We start from the raw sequence: 13,982 nt of genomic DNA on the forward strand, positions 1-13,982 counted from the left end.
CCACCCCCCGCCTTCCCCCACCTCCAATACAGACTGTGCGTGGAGAAAACAAATTCACATGACTGTCAGTGGGGGCCAAACAGGGTTTAGAATGGGATCTGTCCCCAAAACATTATGGGCTATGGAGCCAAATTCTCTGACATTTGCAGGATGGCTGCTTTGGGCTCCTGGTGCTGCGGAGCCTGACTCAGAGGAGGAGAACCGGGTTGTGGAGGCTGCACTCTGCACCCTCAGGGGGAAAAACGAGCTACTCAACGGGAGTCAAGAAACCAAATCCACACCAACAAAGCAAGATCCTGAGAAGACTCAGACGTTCCTGATTAGTAATGGAAAGCATTCCCAAGGACAACGCTGGTGAAAGAAAGGAGGGTTGGGGGATTCTGAGATGTGCCCCAGCCGCAGAGATCAGCCGGCTGAAGCAAAGCAGGGCTCCTGCAGCCTGAGTGCTCCCCTCCCTGCCGGCCACCCTGGGTTTCTGGCCTTAGAAGTAGCTGCCCTGTGTGCTGTGCGCAATGCACCGACTCCAGGCTGAGAAAGGCCAGCTGAGCCCCTTACCATCCCAATATCCAAATCTCGGGAAGTGCCACAGTCCGCAAGTCGGTGCTATGTTTCATCTCATTGCATAATACTACACCATTCTCCGTGTGTAGCGGCTGTTCTATTTATATACATCGGTAGGCAACATATGGCTCTCCCCACCCCCACCTGTCAAAACTGTGACTACATCACTTCTGACGACCAGAAGGAAGCTGCTAGGCTGGGCCAGGATTCTAAATGCTGCGGAGGTAATTCAGAGCCATGAGAAGTTGCACCATATGCTTTGGGGTTGCCGGCTGCTTATGTGCATGGGGACAGGGTTTAGTGCCAGTCCGCGAAACCCAGGGATGGCCCTCTCCTCGCTGCGGTTTGCACCGGCCGAGGGTCTGGGGTGCCATTCTCTCTCTCACTGGAGGAGAATCTGCTGGGGCCCACAGTTCTTCAAGACGGGACCCACGAGGAAAACTGGCTCCCCCGAAACCTGCCCTGGATAACATCAGGCCTGGCCAAATAGTATTTCTTTAAAAAAAATTTTTTTTGGTTTGATTTTATTGGGTAAAGATTAAGAAAGCGCCAGCGTCTGAGAGAAGGAAAGCAAACCACGGCCGGCGGCACGCTAGCCTGCCGAGGGTCCGTGGCGCGGCCCGGCGGTCTACCTGGAGGCGCTGGTCTCCGCCAGCCGGTTGTTCATGATGCCCAGTGCGCCCACGCCGCCCGAGAAGCCGTTCTGGCGCGTGTTGACGCACACGTTGCGCGGGTAGCCGTTGGCCGTCTCGGACAGCTGCTTCTGCAGCAGCGCCAGCGACACCTTGTTGGAGGCCGTGAGGTCGCGCATGGAGATGAGCTCGCCCGACAGGCGGCGGCCCTCGGCGTCGCTGTCGCGGGCCGCGGGGTCGGCGCCAAGAGCGGCCAGGCGGCGGCGCAGCCGGGAGCCCGGCGTGATGGCGTTGCGCCGGGAAAGGGGCGCGCCGGGCGCCGGGCAGCAGCGCGCGCAGCAGCGGCAGCTCAGCTTGCGCAGCATCCAGTTGAGCACCTGCTTGATGAGGATGGAGATGACGTTGAAGAGCGAGTAGATGCAGCACACGCCGAGCAGGATGAAGAGGAAGTTGCCCAGGCGGTAGAGCCCCTGGTTCCGGTAGGCGGCGTGCTGGCTGCTCACCAGGTCCCCGAAGCCGATGGTGCTGAAGGTGACGAAGCAGAAGTAGAGCGAGTCCACGTAGTCCCAGCCCTCCACGCTGGTGTACATGGCCGAGGCGCAGCACGACAGCAGCACGGCGAACAGGCCCAGGATCAGCAGCACGTGGTACACCGACGGCTTCCAGCCGGCCAGGCAGTCGGCCTCGGAGAGCGCCGAGCCGCGGCGGAAGGTGGCGGGCAGCAGGCCGCTGCGGCGCAGCTGGCGCTCGCGGCAGGCGCGCATGATGAAGGCCAGCAGCGAGATGATGCGCTCCAGGAAGAGGTTGAAGAACAGGATGGTCCCGGCGCAGCCGAACAGCCCGTAGGCGATGAGGAAGGCCTTCCCGCCCACCGTCGCGGGGGTGGTCATGCCGAAACCTGTGGAGACAGGGCAGGGGTCAGCGAGGCCTTGGCTGGGCAGGTGGTGCCTGCTGGGGGGCGAGCCGGGCGGGCGTCCGCAGGTGCTGCCGTGGCTTCTACCCTGAGTGGCATCACTCAGAGGAGGGGAAACGGTGTCTAGCCATTTCTCTCCCTTGGCGGCGCTAGGCTTGTTTCCCGATCGGCGCGACGCCTAAACTGATGTAGGAGACACGGCCCCTCGTCTTGGGGATCTGGAGATCGAAATGCGTGGGGCAGGATGGTCACTAGGAAGGACCCCTAAAGACGCATGAAACGAAACCTGTGCACAGGTGCAGACCACTGGGATACCTGCAAAGCTACAAAGAGATGTCACTGGCTCTCCCACCCCCTCGAAATTTTTCTTTTCTTTTGAGGTAACCAACGGCACACATGGGCCTACCTGGGGCAGAATTCCATAAAGGCTTCATTTTAACTGATCCGGATTACTAGGGACCAGGTAGAGTGTGTTTAGTCCAGGTAGCTATGTGTGATGGTATCTGAAAGGGGGTTTATGAAAACTGACAAAAAGATTGAGAATGAGTCCACAACCTTCAGAGAGTGAGCTGGCTCTGTCATTGAGTGTCCGACTTGGGGCTCAATCCCAGGACGTGACCTGAGCCGAAGGCAGAGGCTTAGCTGACTGAGCCACCCAGGCACCCCTATCAATGGATTTTTGCAGAAGGCTTGACTTCCCACCAGCGTGCTGGGGCCCTTGCCATCCAGGGCAGCACAGCTCTGCCCCTCCCACCTGAGCTCTCAGCCCACTGCTGGGGTGATCTCTTTGTGGAACGCATGTTTGCCTCACTCTGGTTATAGAAGGGGTTTAATCTCTCGGCACAAAGATTCCCTGCTGGTTGGAGTCTGAACTGGAAATGGGTCATCTGTTCCAACGGCACCATGGCACCTTTCATCACCTATGCAGCAGAATTCAGGGGCATCCCTGTGAAATTTATGCCCCGCCTCAGGAGGGCTGCCTGCATGCTGCTACTAGTGGGGCGAAGCCAGCCCTGGGAACTGGGTGGAGAAGAATTTTGTCTCACTTGGCTTACTATTTCCTTAAAAGAGCCAAAGGGAAATTTTTTTTTTCAGTAATTCCGTAAGCCTATGTACTAATCATTCTCTAGATTCCCTGGAGGAAATCTCAATTGCCTAACCACAGTCTTCATCTTATGCTTAATGACTTAGGAGAAAAGCTTATGATGATACCCATGTTGAAGAAGATGAATTATATCCCTAGATTCAGATTTTGGCCACAAGAAAGTAGAAACAAAAACAAAAACATCAAAACTATATTATCAGTGTAACCAATTTAATAGAGGGATTTTTCCACACTTTAAAGCCAAACCGAAGGGGTGCCTGGGTGGCTCAGTCGGTCAAGCATCTGCCTTAGGATTGAGCCCTGCATTGGACTCCCTCTGCTCAGTGGAGAGTCTGCTTCTCCCTCTCCCTTGCCCCTCCCCTGCTCGGGCTCACTCTCTCCTGCTCTCTCCCTCTCTCTTTCAAATAAATAAATAAAATCTTTTTAAAAAATCTTAAAAAAAAAATAAAGCCAAACCCAAATTCTTGAATTCACCAAGAAATCAGCTCTGAATCCATATGGTTATAAGTGGAGTGAAAGTATTTGTATTTGTGCGTGTGCGTGTGTGTACAGTGTGTGTGTGTGTGTGCACATTTATATAAAGTCCTCGATCGATGACCCAAATATCCAGCAACATAACCAAGTCACGGTCTGTTCATACAAGGAAATAGCAATGAGAAAGCATCAATCACAACTACGTGAAATAATATGAATGGATCTCACAAAAAGACTGTTAAAGAAGCTGAACACAGAACACCTTCTGTATTATCCCATTTATAAAAAGCTCAAAACCGGGCCCCTGGGTGGCTCAGTCAGTTAAGCATCTGCTTTGGCTCAGGTCGTGATCCCAGGGTCTTGGGATTGAGTTCTGCACTGGGTTCCCTGCTCAGCAGGGAGTCTGCTTCTCCCTCTACCCCTACCCCCTTGTGCTCGCACGCTTGCACTCTCTCTCTCTCAAAAATAAATCTTAAAAAAAAATTCAAAGCCAAACTGTAGTAATTTTTTAAGGGATACATTCTTGGTTGGTAAAAATATAAGGAAAATCAAGGAAGTATTTTTTTTGAAGTTTTTATTTGTCTGAGTAATCTCTATACCCAAAACAGTGCTCGAACTCATGACCCCAAGATCAAGAGTCAGATGCTCTCCCGACTGAGTCAGCCAGGTGCCCCCCCTCCTTAAGTTTTTTTTTTTTTTTTTAAAGATTTTATTTATTTATTTGACAGAGATAGAGACAGCCAGCGAGAGAGGGAACACAAGCAGGGGGAGCGGGAGAGGAAGAAGCAGGCTCATAGCTGAAGAGCCTGATGTGGGGCTCGATCCCATAACGCCGGGATCACGCCCTGAGCCGAAGGCAGGCGCTTAACCGCTGTGCCACCCAGGCGCCCCCCTCCTTAAGTTTTTATTTAAGGGAAGTAATTTCAGTTAAAAGTCAGAATTGGAGTTTCCTCTGGGCGTGGTAGGGGGTAATAAACAGGAGGGGATACGGGGCCTCTGGGGTGCTGGCTGTGTTTTGTTAATCTGGATAGTGGTTACGCGGGTGTTGTATAATTACCTGCGTGTTTTGTAAGGGTTTGTTGTTGTGGTTGTTTGTACTCTCATGGTAAGAAAAACTTAGAAAAAAACCCCTAGACTCTTAACTGTAAGGGATCTTAATTCTGATCTACCTCACTGTATAGGTGAGGGAGCAGGGGTAGAGGGGACATGACCTATAGCTTGCTGGGGACAGATACCATACCTGTGTCCTGGCTTCTAGCCTGGTGCCTAGACCATTCTACCGGACACTGCTTCTACACGCTGAGGAAAAATAGCACCTCTAATAGGGGATCCCTTTGCTAGATTCCAGAAGAAATGGAAAGTCCTGAGCCTGGAAATTTAATACTTGAGAATATTGAATGGGATTTTCCCAATCTTTAGAATTTTTAGCTCAAGTTTCAAAGCTAAGAGTGACATGTGGTATGTTATCCCCTATTTGAAAGAGAAGTTCTAGATGCATCTATGCTGGATTACTAGAAGACCAAAATGGGTCTGCTGACTAGTACCCCCAGCCCCACCTCCAGGCTATATGGAAAGGCTAGAAAGTGTCTAGGGATAATGGGAGATGTCATGAAGTAGCAGAGTTGTTGCGGTATAAGGTGCCGTGTCATCCTGCACCCACCAGCGGGGCAAGTGTTGGGGGTGCGGTCAAGAGCACCTCGGGCTCCAGCAGAGGAGGCTAGCTGAGCTGCAGACACAGGCAGGCCCAGCCAGGGCCACTGGCTGCAGGATTGTGAGAGTTTTGGGAGAGCCAGGGATATTTCCTAGAGTCTGAAGCTGTGCTGGAGAGTTCTCTGGATGGGAGGCTGGCTGGAGCAGCCCACACAGGCAGGGGTGGGAAGAGGGGAGCAGTCTGCACTTCCGATGATGCATCAAGGATGTGTGAGAGCGACATGGTCGAGTGGATGTGCGGAAGGCAGCCAGATCTGAAGAGACTCTGCCCAAGAGGGTTGCTGCCTGATGGAGGGGCCCCTAGCAATAGGAGGCTAAGGGGTGGGGTGTTGGGACAGCATTCGAGGTACTCACAGGAGGTAGGATGGAGAAGGCACGCCCACTGAGGGAATAGTGCAGGGCAGTGGTCTCCAAAGACCCAGAGATGGGCCCCAGGAAAGGGCATGTCTGTCCCAACAGTGACCATGGCAGCACCACCAGCAATAGCTAAGAAAGGATTATAGTGGCTGCAGCGATGTCAGACCAAGAGCGAACAAACAGAATGCCCCGCTCACATCGCAGACCCCTGAGCTGAGGGCCAGGCCTGAGGTGGAGGGAGAGGCCGAGCTTTGATTAGACGTGAACTTGAAGACTGGATTCTTTCTTTCTTTCTTTCTTTCTTTCTTTCTTTCTTTCTTTCTTTCTTTCTTTCTTTCTTTCTTTCTTTCTTTCTTTCTTTTAAACGATTTTATTTATTTATTTGACAGAGAGAGAGACAGCCAGTGAGAGAGGGAACACAGGCAGGGGGAGTGGGAGAGGAAGAAGCAGGCTCCCAGCGGAGGAGCCTGATGTGGGCTCGATCCCAGGACTCTGGGATCACACCCTGAGTCGAAGGCAGACGCTTAATGACTGAGCCACCCAGGCGCCCCATGAAGACTGGATTTAGATTAGATTGAGATCAGATTGGGTATTTAAGACTGAGTTTCAATTTTAAAACAGCTCGTACTTAAGAAAAAAAGGACTAGTTGGAAAACTCTACAGCATTTGGCCAAGACGTGAAGGGATCCAAAGGGAAGTTCTTTAAGACATTAGATGAAGACGGGGCCATTTCTGGGGTCAGCCCATTGAATAAACTGGTTCCACCTGGATTCGCTCGCTGCGGGAAGCCCACGGCCACCCCACCCTCTCAGCGCCGGCCCCGCAGGCCTCCTAGCTTCATCTCTGCAACAGTTCTGAGGGAGGAACACCCCACTCCACTGACAGGAAACCACGGACCAAGGGGTTAAGTCGTTGCCGAGGCCCCACAGCATGGAAGGGTAAGCTGAGACCGAAACCCAGGTCTGCCGGGCCCACTGCCCACATTCTTCCCACACTGCTTCCTGAGGGCACCGAGGGGCCTCCACTCCTCCTAGAAAACCTCATTTCCATCCTCCAGGCCTGGCAGCCAGGACAGTGCTTTCACGGGGGGAGGCTGACCCTCAGTCACGACTCCTGTCCCCAGGAGTCCTCTTTTCCCTGGTGGCTCTCTTTCCACTGACCATTGCTGGGGAGAGGAGCAACTCCTCCTCTTTAATGTTCCCACCAAGGTGGACTCTTCACCCCTCTTGTGGCACAGTGAGGACAAGCACGGCTTTATAGCCAGACTCAAACCTGGGCTTGGTTAGGGACAGCAGGAGGAATGTGATGCCGAGGGGACCGCTACTTTTGGCTAACGGTCTGGCTGATTGCCCACAGGCAGGGGACTCCTCTGGCCCTTGGGGCCCTCACAGGACTGCCCTTACCTCACCTACCCCCGAGTCAAAGGCCATGCCCTCTGTCAGAAGCATCCTCAGATTCCTCCAAACTCCCCCAGGTTTGGCTTCCCGGCCCCCCTCTGGAGCTGCAAATCTTTTTCTTTTTCTAAGATTTTATTTATTTATTTAAGAGAAAGATAGAGAGAGAGAGTACACAAGCAGGGGGAGGGACAGAGGGAGAAGGAGAAGCAGACTCCCTGCTGAGCAAGTAGCCCGATTTAGGGCTCCATCCCAGGACCCCGAGATCATGAACTGAGCAGAAAGCAGACATTTAACCAAATGAGCCACCCAGGCACTCCTCTTTTTTTTTTTTTTAATTTTACTTTTTATTTCTTTAAAAGATTATTTATTTGAGAGAGAGAAAAAAACATGAGTGAGAGGGAGGGGCAAAGGGAGACCAAGGAGCAGACTCTCCGCTGACCAGGGAGCCCAAAGTGGGGCTTGATCCCAGGACCCTGAGATCATGACCTGAGCAAAGGCAGATGCTTAACCAATGGAGCCACCCAGGCACCCCTGGAGCTGGCTTTCTTGTTGACGATGTGTCTCTTCCCTTGAGGATGGGACTGAGAACGAGATGAGTTTCCCCACTGACCATTCTCCTTCCCTGAAGGGGTGTGGCCTTATCCTAGGGCCCCCATAAGGCAGCACCACCAGATGCGCCGCTGGAAGACCAACATGCACCCGTTCGCTCCTTCCGCAAACACAGTTTGGCAGGCTTTGTGCTAGGCTCAGGGACATGGTGGAAACCCAGACAGACGTAGTTCCTGCCCTCACAGAGTACCTGGGATGTCTTCTTCAAGGTTTTGTACTGACTTCCATTCCTCTGCTGCCTCAGGCTCACCCCTGGGCCGGGGCACGGCGTGTCCCTGCTGCCCCCACATAGAAGCTGGGCCAGAGCTTCTTCTGGGATCTCCTCATGGCCATGACCACAGGCCCGAAATGGTGCCGAATGCTTGATTGGCTGTGGTACCAACCTCCCAGAATGAAGAGGACAGGCCGGTTAGGAGTCTATCTGACAGCACAGAGGGCACCCAATCAAGTATCCCTCTCACCAGCCCTATTCCTGAGGTCTGGTTCTGTGCCCACTGTACCTCCTTTTGCTTTCCTACAGACGACACTGTCTGCTCAGCTCAGATCAGGTGGAGGTGGCAGTTTACCCTCCTTCCCCCATTCACATCCACAGGCTCAGAGCTCTGGTGGGGGGGGCGGCGGATGGCGGATGGCGGCGGATGGCGCCTTGGGGTCAGGTTTCTGCTGAGGGCCGGAGGGGAGGGCTGTCGGTACCTAGCGCTGCTGTCTAGTCAGGTGCTTCCCAGAGTGGAGGAGCAGTCCCCCAAGCTCCGGCAGTCTGTGGGGAGCCAGGCTGGCTCTGGAGAGGGGCCTTGAAGACTCAGCCAGAGAAAAGGCAAACCTAGCCATCCTGAGAGTCCCTTCCTTCCCCCAATCACACCCTGCAGAGGCGTAATCTGTCCCCGGGTTCGCACCAAGCCTGCTGTTTTGTTTATGCCACAATTGATCTGCCATCCCAGTTTGCAAAGAGCAGACACTTGGGGGCTTTATTATGCCACTTTGACAAAAGCTGTGAAGCTCGTTCCCACAGCCTGTCTGGTGCCGCCTTCGCAAATGGGGCCCTGGTGACAGGGCCTCTGGAGTTCAGCTCAAAGAGGCTGGAATGCAGATGGGGAGGCCACTACTGATCTGTATTGGGTGCTCCTGGCCGGCAGCCTCTGTGCTGGACGCTGGACACATGTCCTCTCATCCAATCCCCCCAACCACCCTGTGAGGGAGGCATCATCAGCCCCAACAAAGACATGGGCTAAGGGAGGTGAAGGTGGTCGGCTGAGTTTCAGTTTGTAAGTGGCTGAGCTGACCCTGAAGCCCTTTTTGCTGGGCCAGACAGAGGGGAAGCCTTTGCTCTTCACCCGGGGAACATTTTTCTGCTGGCTCTACAGTGTTGACTTAGAGAAGGAGAGATATCATTCATAGCCCAATCCAGTATACTTTTGAGAGTAAAAAGAGAGCTAGTAATAATTACCCCAGGACAGCATGTAGAAATAAGAAATATAAGAAATAAGAAAGAAACGGGGACATAGGATTAAATTGCAGATTCCAAAGCAGAGGCCGGTTAGCTCAGTCGGTTAGAGTGTGGTGTTAATAAAATGCAGATTCCAAGGCAGGTCCCACTCTAGAGGTTTATTTAGTGGGTCATGAAAAGGGCCCAGGAATCTGCATTTTAACAAATGTTCCCTGATGATTCTGATGCAGATGGGTTAAAGCCAGTTCTTTAAGAAACAATGTTATAAGGTAGCCCTGAATGTCCTACTGGTTTGAATCTGCCCGATTTCAAATATTTTGATTTAAATTTCTTAATTTCTTAAAAAAGATGGCCTTATTAAGGTGTAATCAATATATAAATTATAAGATATTTAAAGTGTATATTGTTGATTTAAATTTCAAGAGGCCTTAAACACTTGTGGTAGATATTATAGCTGTCTTTATAACAACACCTCTCACCCCCAACTCCTCTGTGAGGCAGCCAGACCACTTGAAGAACAGCCCCTAGTCCAGGGGCGGCCTCGGCGTTAGTCTCCACTAATGGACATGAACAGTGCCTTACCGTGATTGGCTCAAGGATGGATAGGCCTAGATCAATCAGTGCAGGGCGTTTTTCTGGCTACAGAGATGGGTGCAGGACCCCATGTGACCCCATTCAGGTGAATCAGATGAAAGAAGAGTTTCTCTGCTAGTTTTTGGGCGGTAAGATTGTTACTTGAGAGCTGCTCTGGATGTGGAGGGCGTGGGGAGTAGCCCCAGGAGTCACTGGCAGCCATCTGGACCATGAGGTGGGGCCAGCCTTGGATGAAGCTGACACTGCAGGAGGCCGAGTGGAGGCAGCTGAAAGAAATGAGGCCATCATGACCCCCACGAGCTGTCAAATCAAGCTGGCCATGCTGCCCAGCCTACATCTGGACTTCCAGGGGCTTAAGCCCATAAACCCCTTTTCCTGCTTACACCTTCCATGACACACAACCAAACACACTCCAACTGCTGTGAAGCTTAAGGACCTGGGCAAGCAGCTCAGGGTACAGGAAATAGGACCAGTCTTGAGCTCAAAGGTTTGACCCCCTGTTGTGGCCTCTATGGGCCAAGTGTGAAGCAAGTGGCTACCATAACTTCTCTGAGCCTCCATTTTTTTTTTTTTTAAAGATTTTTATTTATTTGACACAGAGACAGCCAGTGAGAGAGAGACAAGCAGGGGGAGTGGGAGAGGAAGAAGCAGGCTCCCAGCAGAGGAGCCCGATGTGGGGCTCGATCCCAGGACCCTGGGATCACGCCCTGAGCCGAAGGCAGACGCTTACGACTGAGCCACCCAGGCGCCCCCTGAGCCTCCATTTCTTCATCTGTAAAATGCAAATCTCCCAATGTGAACGCTTTTTGTAAGCAGTAATACGCTATGCCAAAGTATGCTCCTCAAGACGATAAAATAGACTTAATGGTGGTGGGGAGAATTCCCAAAATTGAAAAGAGAAAAAAAGGTGGATGAATGTGAAACAAGTTTATTTATGGCAGGACTTTTCAGAGCGCTTATTGTGTTACTGTGATTTATGAATCCGAGGGGTCTGTGCTAACACTATCCAGTGTTCCCCATACTAATCTGACCACAGATTGCATTTAATTGCCTCTGGTGACCTTGAATGTTTCAAAGAATAACCTTGGGGAAATGCTGCATTCTACCCTCATGAAGACTTAAGGATGAGACATTTAAAAAACGCTTGAGGAGTACCCACATTCTTCAATAGTCACCGTGACAATGCAGTGCCTAGAATAGCCCCTGCTATGCAGAACGTGCTCGAGCTAAGCTTGTCGAGTGAATAAATAGACTCTCCCTCTGCTTGTTTGGAACAGTGATTCTCAAACTAGATTGCCTAGGACCCACCTGGGGATCTTGTTGGATTCTGGGGCAGGGCTCCCGATTCTGCATTTGTAACCTGGCTTCAGGTGATGCCACTGCAGCTGGACAGTGATTTTTATTTTAAGTAGCAAGCACAGATCTGACTTACAGCATTAATTACCTTTTGGGGCCTGTCTCCATAATGAGACTGAATGAATCCCTTGCAGGTGGGGCCACTTCATATCGGCTATTTGGAACTATGTTTCTCAGGTTTGAATCCTAGCTCCACCACTCCCTGGCTGTGTGTCTTCTAGTAAATTAACCTCTCTGTGCCTCAGTGTCCTTATCTGTAAAATGCAGATAACTTAAGGACCTCAGTTTTTTGTATTGAGTTAATAATATGCAAAATACTTAATGCCTCACACATTATGAAGCCCTTAATAAAGATTTATTATTAATCTTTCTGTGCTCTACAGTGAACAAGGGAATCCTATGTAAAGTAGGCAGTGATAGTGATTTGTTAACCGAATGACTGAAAGTAAAAATTTTAAGAACCTCTCAAGGGTGAGAGCTATCACAGACAGTGGGAAAGCAGAGGGGTGGGGTCAATGGGCAGGGATGGGCAAGGCCTCATTAGGGTTGCCAGATAAAATACAGAATTCCCAGTTAAATATCAAATCACTTTTTAGTATAAGTATGTCCCAAACACTGCATGGGGGACACTTACACCAAAAAATGATTCATTATTGGGCACCTGGTTGGCTCCATCAGAGGAGCATGTGACTCTTGATCTTGGGGTTGTGAGTTTGAGCCTCATGTTGGGCACAGAGATTACTAAAAAAATAAATAATTATAAAATAAAAATTATTCTTATATTTAAAAAAAAAAGGAAGGGATATATATTAGGGTCACCTAGCTGGCTCAGTCAGTACAGCATTCAACTCTTCATCTCAGGGTTGTGAGTTCGAGCCCCATGTTGGGTGTAGTGATTACTTAATAAAATCTTTAAAAAAATTCATTATTTATCTGAAATTCAAATATGACTAGGTGTCCTGTATTTTTATTTGCTCAATCTGGTGACCCTACCCATGGCTGCACTTATCTGCTTGCCACAGTTCTCTGGGAAGACTTTCTCAACATCTTCATCTCATTTGATCCTGAATGGCTGGAGGAAGGATTAACAGCCTCACTTTAATAATCAAGGAACCTGGGGCCCCTGGGTGGTTGCGTCGGGCAAGAGCCTGCCTTTGGCTCAGGTCATGGTCCCAGAGTCCCTTGATGGAGTCCCACATTGAGCTCCCTGCTCAGCGGAGAGCCTGCTTCTCCACCCCTTTTAAGCTCTCTCTCAAATAAATAAATAAAATCTTGAAAAAAAAAAAAAAATCAAGAAACCGGAAGCTCACTGGAGGCTGGGCCTTGCTCAAGGCCAGGCTAGCAGCCAGGCCTTCCCGTGCCCTTCTCTCTCCAAGCAGGGAGCAGTGGGACATTCCGGTGGGCTGTGGGGTGGAGGGTCCGACTGCCATTAGGCTGCTCTGTGGCTAGAGCCAAGACACTGACTCTCAGGCAGAGAGAGGGCGGCTCCTCCTTGGAGGAAGGCTGGGCACTTTAGAGGGCATCAGACCAGAGAGACTTCCCTGGGACACGAGCCCCAGCCCTGGAACCTCGGGGCTGCCTATTCATCCTGGTCTAATCGCTACCCTGGGGCCAGGGGCGGGGGGGGGGGGGGGGGCGCGGCGCGGGAACAACCAACCAGTCTGGATAAGCCCCGAACATTTTGGGAGAGCTGGGGCTGAACGAATGGTCGGCAAAAGTCACTAAACCATTGCGAGAGGAGTAAAAACGCGGCGGGGGCTAATGATAGCTGACATGTACTGAGCCCTCACTCCTTCCGGGCCCTGGGCCAAGACTTCTTGTATATCCATGCATTTCATCCTCACGACGACTCCGTGAGGCACTGGGTTTCATTCATTCAAAGTCACAGCTTTTTTTCCTTGAATTTTAACATGCCTGAAACCAGGATGCTTCTCACAATTGATGACCTGACATAGTTTATTTGGCAACATTTTAAATTCTTAATGGCACACAATACTGGTGCATTTATAATCGATGCTGCAGTCATAATCTCAGGTGGGATGAACCACAAGTGGGAGGTTCTTAACCATCCCCATTTGTGAGATTAGCCGATGTAGTCACATTTAACAGATAAAGGCACTGAAGTTAAATAACTTGCCCAGATCCCACAACAAGGGGCAGAGCCAGGATTTGAAAGCGGAGGAAGGAGCTTGCAATGTGGTAAGGGAGAGAGGCAAGTGCAGGGGAATTCCGAAGAAAGAGAGGTAGGTTGCCTCTGGCTGGAGCCGCCCTTGTTCACTCCCGGCTGGGCTGCACCGGACAATCACCGCGGAGACGTAAAACCGTCCCCAGTGCGCAGGCGCGCCCACACCAGCGCAGGTCAGAATCCGGGCTGAGGTCCTCCAGATGGAGGGTCTGCGAAAGGCTGACGGAGGAAGGCGAATTTGTCCAGAAGGGTGGGTGGGGTTTCGAGAGGAAGTAGAGGCCTGGCCTTGAGAGTAGCATGCGCCCTGGAAGAGTGCCGTGCACAGGGCGGGGTGTGCGAGGGCCTCAGCCTGGCCCCCAGACCGTGTCCGGTAGCGCTCGCCTACGGAGTGCGTGACTGTGTGGAAGAAGGAAGAGGACCGTGTGGGAGAACTTCCCATGCACCTTGCTCTCAGACTGAACTTTATGGAAGCATTGTGGGAGTGAGTCCTCTAGAAGCTTCTCCAGCATCTGAGCCTGACATCCGGCAACATGCCCTGCCTTGTACAAACTTACAAGCTCTGGATACCTCAAGCTGCGTGAGACAAAACTGGCGAGTCTCCATTCCTGCTCCTGCAGGCTTGGGAAGGGCCAAGGTCACCTTTCT

At 51.4% G+C, this 13,982-nt stretch overlaps 1 protein-coding gene across 1 annotated transcript in view; it reads right to left on the bottom strand.

The window, feature by feature from the left end:
- Nucleotides 1-1,083: 1,083 nt before the first annotated feature.
- Nucleotides 1,084-13,982, bottom strand: part of KCNK12 (potassium two pore domain channel subfamily K member 12) — a 46,953-nt gene continuing 34,054 nt past the window's right edge. The window contains exon 2 of the mRNA XM_026486338.3: nucleotides 1,084-2,091. Within this exon, the coding sequence (XP_026342123.1) occupies nucleotides 1,190-2,091 (902 nt within the window). The 3' untranslated portion in view covers nucleotides 1,084-1,189. The remainder of the gene's footprint in view (nucleotides 2,092-13,982) is intronic.

This window comes from Ursus arctos, unplaced genomic scaffold (genome assembly GCF_023065955.2).
Source record: "Ursus arctos isolate Adak ecotype North America unplaced genomic scaffold, UrsArc2.0 scaffold_8, whole genome shotgun sequence".
In the NCBI taxonomy this organism is placed as follows: domain Eukaryota; kingdom Metazoa; phylum Chordata; class Mammalia; order Carnivora; family Ursidae; genus Ursus; species Ursus arctos.